This window comes from Balaenoptera ricei, chromosome 14 (genome assembly GCF_028023285.1).
Source record: "Balaenoptera ricei isolate mBalRic1 chromosome 14, mBalRic1.hap2, whole genome shotgun sequence".
NCBI classification, from domain to species: domain Eukaryota; kingdom Metazoa; phylum Chordata; class Mammalia; order Artiodactyla; family Balaenopteridae; genus Balaenoptera; species Balaenoptera ricei.
Window position 1 is genome coordinate 30,114,011 of NC_082652.1, and position 8,744 is coordinate 30,122,754.

Here is an 8,744-nt window from a genome sequence, read left to right on the forward strand (position 1 = left end):
TTTCTCCGAGCCTGAGCTGGGAGAGCCTCTGGGCAGTCCCAGGACGGGAGAGCAGGGAGATTCCTTCCCACCCCACCTGAGCCTCTGGCCAGCCTGCGGCCACCACGCAGCACGTCTCGCAAAACGTTCTTGCATCCGAAAGCCTGACGTGTCCGGGGGGCCGCTGGGGGGCCTGGACGTAATACCCAGGCTGATTAGCTCAGTTTCCTTCATGACAGGCAGTGACTCAGGACTCTGGGCAATCACGTGATAGGTTTGTTGGGTCCACAATACCAGCTTCTTGGTTGGAATTAAGAAAGAATCATGATAGGTAAGGAAGAAAGCCTTCTAGAATCTGACTTCACAAGGAAATAGTAAGAAGTATTTTGAAGGAGGCTGCTCAGAATTTAAAGAACTCCTTCTTTAATCTTATTTTCTCCTTTTAAATGTCCCAAACTCCTCACGTGGAATTCTGTACTGGCAAAAATGCACTTCCTAGCCCTTCCTTTGAAGAGCCACCAAAAGAAATGAAAAATCAATTTCTGATTGAACATTCTGCTTTTGATTGAGATATAATTGACATGTAGCATTATTTTAGTTACAGGGGTGCAACATAATGATTTGATATTTGTATACATTTCAAAATGATCATCACAGGAAGTCTACTTAACATCCATCACCACACAGTTACCAAAATTTTTTTTCCTGTGAGGAGAACTTTTAAGATCTACTCTTTTAGCAACTTTCAAATATACAGTACAGTATGATTAACTACAGTCACCATGCTGTACATTACATCCCCAGGACTTACTCATGTTATAACTGGAAGTTTGTGCCCTTTGACCCCCTTCACCCATTTCATTCACCACCACCCCATCCCCCCACCTCTGGGAACCACCAATTCATTCTCTGTATCTATGAGTTCAGGTTTTGTGTTTTTATTTTTAGATTCCACATATAAATGAAATTATACAGTATTTCTGACTTATTTCACTTAGCCTAATGCCATCAAGTTTCATCCAGGTTATCACAAATAGCAAGATTTCATTCTTTTTTATGGCTGAATAATATTCCAGTGTGTGTGTGTGTGTGTGTGTGTGTGTGTGTGTGTGTGTGTATGACATCTTCTTTCTTCATTTATCTGTCAATGGACACTTAGGTTGCTTCTGCATCTTGGCTACTGTAAATAATGCTGCAGTGAACATGGGGGTGCAGATATCTTTTCGAGTTAGTGTTTTCATTTGCTTTGGAAAAATACCCAGAAGTGGGATTGCTCAGTTACATGGTAGTTCTATTTTTAATTTTTTGAGGAACCTCCAAACTGTTCTCCATAGTGGCTGCAGCAACTTACATTCCCACCAACAGTGCACAAGGGTCCCCTTTTCTCCACCTCCTCACCAACACTTGCTAACTCTTGTCTTTTTAATGATGGGCATTATGGCCATTCTGACAGGTGTGAGGTGATAGCTCATTGTGAACATTCTTTTTAAAACATAGATTCTCTGAGTCCCCATGGAGACTAACGTCGCTGGGTTAACATAAAGTGTTTCAGAATCCCTGTTAGATCATCAGGGATTTCTCTTGTGTCCCCACACTCTTCCTCCTCACCCGTATCTGTGTTAAAGGTGTCTGAGGCCTCCCTGGATGTCTAAGAGGCTAGCTGTAAAGGTGAGGAGGACAGGTTGAGGTTGACAATTGTGGACCCAGTGAAACTTGGTGAGATTAATAGTTCAGTGAGTTTTTAACCTCTCCTGCAGACTTCTGAATAATCACTGATGTTGAGCTCTTCTTTTTTTCTTCACAGAAACATGAGTCTGGGTGCAAAAGCAGAAATAGCAACAGATAAGCTTTCTTTTCCTCTTAAAAATACGACACGAGAGCACATTGCTAAAATGATAGCTGGCAACAACACAGAAAGTTCCAAAACGCCAGTGTAAGTTGATTGTCATTTTTAATACAGTGTTAGAAGGTGTGTGTGTCTGGTCCAAATCTCCTCTACAAATACGTGTGTGCAAGAAACGCCATTTCTTCCTTCTTTGGTAACTCAAGTGAGCCTGTACTTAAGAGTCCTCGATGGGCTGGGTCAAAGCACGTCTGCTCTCCTCCCGCCCCCTCTGCCCAGCTCGTCCGGGGAGGACTGACCTCTTCTCTGGGGAGCAAACCTTGCTCTCATCTGACCGTAATCACCAAAAGCCAGGGAAAGGCCCTGGGAGACCCTTTTCTACTATTACCCCTGCCCCTGGGGCACCAAATCCTGGCTAACAAATGGGCGTGAGAAGAAGGCAAGGGGGTGGGTGGAAATTTGAGGGAAAAAACTGTATCTTAATATATTATCCTGCCACACAATACTCCACTCCAAACATCTGAGCTGTGATGTTTAGATTCTCATATGAGAACCAGCAGGAGAAAAACACTGCCATTGGTCCAGAACTGCTAAGTGAAGTATTCCAGATGCCCACCAGCCGCAGCCCAGCTCTGTCCCCTGTCTGCCCCAGCCCCAGGTCGAAGTGCTGCGTGTGAGGACTGCCACGATACAGCTGTCAGACATGGTCCCTAAAGTACCCCTTGTCAATCACTAAACACTAAGGGCCCCTGAGAACCGTCGGATCCTCCCCCATCACTTCCCGGATGAGAAAACAGCCCTGGGAAGAGGGAGTGGCCTGTGCCCAGGGTGGGCTAAGGGCTAGGATGCCAGTCCTCTGCCCCCCACCTCACTCCCATCTCTGGATCAGCTCGGGCAGCCCACTTCACTAGAGAGAGTTTTGAAATCCCAAAAATTAAAATTGGAAGAGTGGTAGGATCCTAGCAACAAAGACAGCCCCTTGCTTCAGAAAAGTCACAGATGTGGAAAAATCTCTGCAGCAGTTTTTAAGCCATTAACCAGCTTGGGTACAGAGTTGGCATGAGTGTCTGGTTAGAACCTGGTGAATTTATTCGGCTTCGGAGACTTCTGATTTTAATGGAAACCCATAAACTATGATGACTGCACATCGCGTAGTTACAGGAAGACTCTCCCCATTACTTGTTTGAAATGAGGTCAAAAATAGCAACAACAACAACAACAACAACAAAACAATTTTGCATGGGTAAAACAACTAAAACTTAATTATCCTTTTTTCTCTTAATGCCCAGGACCATAGAAAGGATTTACCCATACTACGTGAAAGCACCCAGTGACTCTAACTCCAAACCCATAAAGCAACTTCTATCTGGTAAGAATGAGAAGGAATTGTTTCAGAACGTTTCTTAATCTTTCTTTTATTCAACGTCTGTAGTTTGCCTTTCAGCCTTTATCAAGCTCCTTTCCAGTTTTCTTCCCCCTGTGACATGGTTTGCAAGGAGCATAAGGCTCTGGGCTGTGTCCACCAGCAAGAAGGGATCATTTACTCACCTGGGGGCGTGTTCTTCATCTTCCTTTGTTCATTGATATAGAACTTGATTGACTTAAATCCACGTTCAGTGACATGTTAACTGATTCATCGGAATCTGTTTACTTGTTTCTATTAGCAACCGTATCTTTGGCAGAAAACTGCCTAATACAGCGTTAACTCTGAAGGCCCCACGATAAGAACAATAAAAAGATGGCAGGAAATGGACTTGATTCAGCCCGAGGGTGACTGAGTACCAGTAGTAGGGCTCCATCTATTAAAGCTCTCAGCCAGCAAAACTCAGCTCAGAAGTCACCTCCTCTGGGAAGCCCTCAGGGATCATACCACCCAGAAGTGGTCTCCCCTAGCTAGCAGACCTTGTCAGTGCCGGGGGTTGCCACGTGCCCATAAATAGCGCTTGTGTGCATGGCCTTTCCCATTGAACCGGGCTGCGTGCAACTTGGTGACCCCTTAGCACCTCCTGGAGCACCTTCCTCCTGGAAGGCACTCAGTAAACGGTGGTAACATGAAAGAATCCATCAATTCCATCAACAGTCAGCTACTGGGGTTTTTAAACGTCTAATTAGTTGTTTGGAATTGTCAGCCAAGATGCTCCGGTGATGGGTCTCCGTTCACCCTGTGACTTTGCTGCTGTCTCATGTAGCAACAGGACTGGCCTCTTAGAGAAAGAGAGAGACCCCCCACGCCATGCCCCCTCCTCCTTTTCCTCTTACAGAGCTGATGTGCCCGTGTGTCCCCATCCTGGAACCGGATGCCATGGGTACCAACCAGGCTATCCTGGTTCATCCGAGAATGGCTGAAGTGCATTAAATCCATAAACTCTCCTGCTAATTTGATTTCATGTTTCTCCTTCTCCAGAAACTAATTTCATGAACATAACCATCATTTTGTCCAGAGACAATACAACTAAATCCAACAGTGAGTGGTGGGTTCTCAACTTGACTGGGAATAGAATCTACAACCAGCATGTGCAGGCCCTGGAGCTGGTGGTCTTCAATGACAAGGTCAGCCCCCCAAGCCTGGGGTTCCTGGCCGGCTACGGGTAAGGAACCATTTCACCATTAACAGTTATGAGATCCCACTTCTGTATCACACCAAGTTGAGGATGGGAAGTCTTTTATCTGCTTAGAATTCTCAAATTCTATAGCTGCATTATTAGAATTCACAGATCCTTGGCCCTTCATTTTATTTTATTTTATTTTTTAATTTTATTGAAGTCTGGTTGATTTACAGTGTTGTGTTAATTTCTTCTGTACAGCAAAGTGACTCAGTTATTCACATACATATATATATATATATATATATATATATATATATATATATATATATATATTCTTTCCATTATGGTTTGTCACAGGGCCCTTCGTTCTAAAAACTGAGGAACCAGAGTCCCAAAGACGTCAAAAACGCCTTGTGTGAGTCCCACCACCAAGCATAGGGCCAGAAGCCATATTTCCAGCTTCTTAACTATTCCTTCCTGTTACAACACAGTTTAGTGCAATTCAGGGCTTAAACTAGAAATGGGCCGAGTTCTCTCTTTTCTGCTAACATTGCCTTCTGACCTGAACAGATAGAGAGTCAATTAGAAATCACAGTTTGGGACATGCCTGATGTTACCATTTCTCCATGTTCTGACACTTCAACCCTAGGACAGGCACACCCCCTACAAGATGCTAGTACAAAGTTTTCTACTTCCCAGAATAAGCCTCTTAAGAAATCATTGTCTATCCAGAATTTTATTATAAACATGAATCTCTGAGGAAGGCAGGACAAAGTCCTAGGTACAGAAAAGTGTATATAACAATTGCATTTCTATCATATATATATATATTTTAACATCTTTATTGGAATATAATTGCTTTATAATGGTGTGTTAGTGTCTGCTTTATAACAAAGTGAATCAGCTATACATATACATATATCCCCATATCTCCTCCCTCTTGCGTCTCCCTCCCACCCTCCCTATCCCACCCCTCTATCTACCATATATGTTATGTAGCTTATTCATATAATATATGCAGTAAAACCACCAGAAGTTCATACACGAAACTATTAACATTGGTTGTTTCCAGAATGTAAGATTTCAAAGGACTTTCATTTTTCAAGTCCTACAGTTCTGTAATGTGTAATTTTTTTTTAAAAAAAAGAGCATGCATTACCTTTTTAATCAGCAAAAAGGTCAATGTTTTCACCAAAGGGAAACAACTTAAGCTTTGGTAAGTCTATCATGTCTTTTATGGCGTTTGAGGGAAAATGTTCATTTTCTTTTTCTTGTAGGCATGTTCTCTTAACCATATGTAACGGCCAGATACATTTCTACCTCATTTTTTTTTCAGTATCATGGGCCTCTACGCTTCGGTGGTCCTGGTGATTGGGAAGTTTGTCCGAGAATTCTTCAGTGGGATTTCTCACTCCATCATGTTTGAAGAGCTTCCAAATGTGGATCGGATTTTGAAGTTGTGCACAGATATTTTTTTAGTTCGAGAGACCGGGGAGCTGGAATTGGAGGAGGACCTCTATGCCAAATTAATATTCCTGTACCGTTCGCCAGAAACCATGATCAAATGGACCAGGGAGAAAACAAACTGACGCCCCAGGCCACAGACCACAAGCCAAGTTCACATTGGAATTTTCCAAAGAAAACAAGAAAAGCACAATACTCTCCTAAGAGCTAAGCATTTCTAATTCGGTGGAAACGGTCTCTCTTCTGACTGGTGCAGAAGGAGTGGGCTTCCTTTTGCCCTCAGAGCTCCGAGCAAAGGCACTCTCGAAAAGTCCTTTGTAATTCCATTCCTCTGAAATCAGGGCTACTCGCTTTATGTTTTAGTCCCCGGTGTCTTGCAGTCTGATCGACTATGTGGAGGAGTCATTGATGGGTCTCGTCCCTCAGAGAAACAGAACAGGAGGAGGAGAAGGAAGGAAGGGCCTTCTCCTGTGAGGGACGGTGCCCTCCGAAGAGACGCTACAATGCAACGCAATGCACGGGGCTCTGCGGCCAAGGGGACGCTGCTGTGAGGAGGACGGGGGCCCTGCACCCCGAATACGCAACAGAACGGGGGCTGAAAACTCCTACACATACGTCCAGGGGGGAAAGAGGGAGGGGGCCGGTGACCCATGGCGATGCCAGTGGAAGGATAAGCCTCATTCTAAGCAAAAAGAAAACATTAGTGACACTTACTGCCTTACCTTAACTGAAGACTAATGAGAAATCTTTCCATTAAACACCAGTGACCTCTCAGGAAAAAAAAGCAGCAAAACAAATACGTGGACATGGTGTTGCTGAGGCCCAGGTGGTGACTCACTCCGACCTGGTGGTTTTCTGGTTCAGAGAGTTACTGCTCCCCGTGCAACACTGACGCCCAGCTGGAGGCAGGGTCCTTGGACGTTGTCACCTTTACTGACTGAGGTCTGAGCTCTCCTCTGCCCCACCCCCGACGCTTCCTCCCATTTCCATGATTCACGGCCGTGGTTTTTCCAGTATGTGACATTTTTTTTCCCTGTTTTTCAGGTCTATCAACGAGTTTACATATTCCAATTCACATTTTTACATCTGAGACGGGTTTTTTTAAGTTCAAAATTATGGAAGAAATATGTATATTGAGCTTGGGGAAATAAACAAATGGCCTTTTCTTAAATTATTATTATGGGTCATACAACCTCTTCATGAAATAACAATGTAGCATGAAAAGCTGATGATTGAAATGTAGTTTTCATTCCATATTAAAAGACAGTTTCTGAGAAGAATCATCGAATGGACTAGACTATGTCCCCCCAAAAAATGATCCTCTGTAGTTTGGGTTCAGGACTGACAAAATAAAGCACATCCTGCAAAGTCACTCTAAGAATACTCTTCATTCTGCCTTACTGCATGAACTAGGAAAAGCGACTTCTCTGTACTGTGTACCGGGAGCTAAAAAAATCAACTAAGAATCCACTTCTTGTTGGTTGCATTGTGGGTTTTCTCATGTGGGTGCTCTATGGGAATAATAAAAGCAGGAAACAACTGATGAGAAATTAACTTCCCAGAAGGAAACCATTACAGTGAATATGGATCCTTTAAAACAGAGAGTTCAACTGATGCCCCGTGTCTTCTAGGGAATCAGTGCGAACCTGTGCTTCAGCCGTGAAAGCCGCGTGCCTCCCCCCTGCTTAGAGAAATGCTTGTCGTCGTAGCAATAAACTCAGAGCACTCAGGGAGCTCTTCAGCCCACACTTGATTTCCCGACAGCAGGAAGCGTCTTCCTGCACGTTCCTGGTTGTGAATTCTTTCTTTTAAAAATGTCAGCAGGGGACCCCGAGAGAGAGCACATTACAGCATATTTAGGAAGAAAAGGAATAGGAATCCTTCTAACAGGCGTAGAGGTAAAGGATGCCAGGATGGTAAACAGGTCCCATGGTTCAAGAAAAAGCCTCAGGTGTGGAGGAGGGAGGGCACAGAACGACACAGAGAGATGCAGAAGGACCAGTCCTGCCGAGGCCTGTGCTGGAGTGGGGACTCCCCAGAGAAGGAGGTGCCTCTGCTGGGACCCCCGGCCAGCCTGTCACGACCCTGTTCAGCCCAATTATCTGACAACGTGAAGGGATCAGCAAGCTGTAACCGGCTTAATCCTCACCCTCAAATGAGCGCCAGACCCGGCCCAGAGATGAGGGACTCATGTCCCCTTAGAATATGTTCTCTGGAGATAGCTCTGAGAGGGACCGTCCCCAAGGACCTGGGGGGGTGGGGTCTGACCAGCGAGGAGGGAGGACCAGGCAGAGGGACATGGAGCTTCACCCAGCCCCGGGGGTGCTGGCGAGCTGGGGCCACCCTTCCAGGTCCTGAGCAAAGGCCCAGCATCTGGATGCTTTATGCATAATTGCCCAAATCTTGGAAGCAACAAAGATGTCCTTTGGTAGGTGAATGGATAAATAAATAAAACTGTGTTAGAATCCAGACAATGGAATAGTATTCTGCAGTAAAAAGAAATGAGCTCTCAGGACATGAAAAGACATGGGGGAAACATAAATGCATTTTACTCAGTGAAAGAAGCCAATCTGAAAAGGCTACATACTGTATGATTCCAAATATATGACGTTCTGGAAAAGGCAAAACTATGGAGACAGTAAGAGATCAATGGTTGTCAGGGGTTAAGGCGGAAGGAAGGGATGAACAGGCAGAGCTGAGATTGTAGGGCAGTGAAAATACTCTGTATGAAACTGTAATGTTGGATACATGTCATGTAATACATTTGTCCAGACCCATAGACTGTACAACACCAAGAGTGAACTGTAATGTAAACTATGGCCTTTGGGTGACAATGATGTGTCAATGTCAGGTCCTCATTTGTAACAAACGTCCCATCTGGCGGGGGATGCTGATAATGGGGGAGACTGCAT

General features: G+C 44.5%; 1 protein-coding gene across 1 annotated transcript in view; it reads left to right on the forward strand.

The window, feature by feature from the left end:
* Nucleotides 1-8,338, forward strand: part of PIEZO2 (piezo type mechanosensitive ion channel component 2) — a 345,750-nt gene extending 337,412 nt beyond the window's left edge. Inside the window, exons 49-52 of the mRNA XM_059894050.1 lie at nucleotides 1,784-1,912; nucleotides 3,112-3,191; nucleotides 4,227-4,410; nucleotides 5,705-8,338. Of these exons, the coding sequence (XP_059750033.1) occupies nucleotides 1,784-1,912; nucleotides 3,112-3,191; nucleotides 4,227-4,410; nucleotides 5,705-5,957 (646 nt within the window). The 3' untranslated portion in view covers nucleotides 5,958-8,338. The remainder of the gene's footprint in view (nucleotides 1-1,783; nucleotides 1,913-3,111; nucleotides 3,192-4,226; nucleotides 4,411-5,704) is intronic.
* The last annotated feature ends 406 nt before the right edge of the window (nucleotides 8,339-8,744 follow it).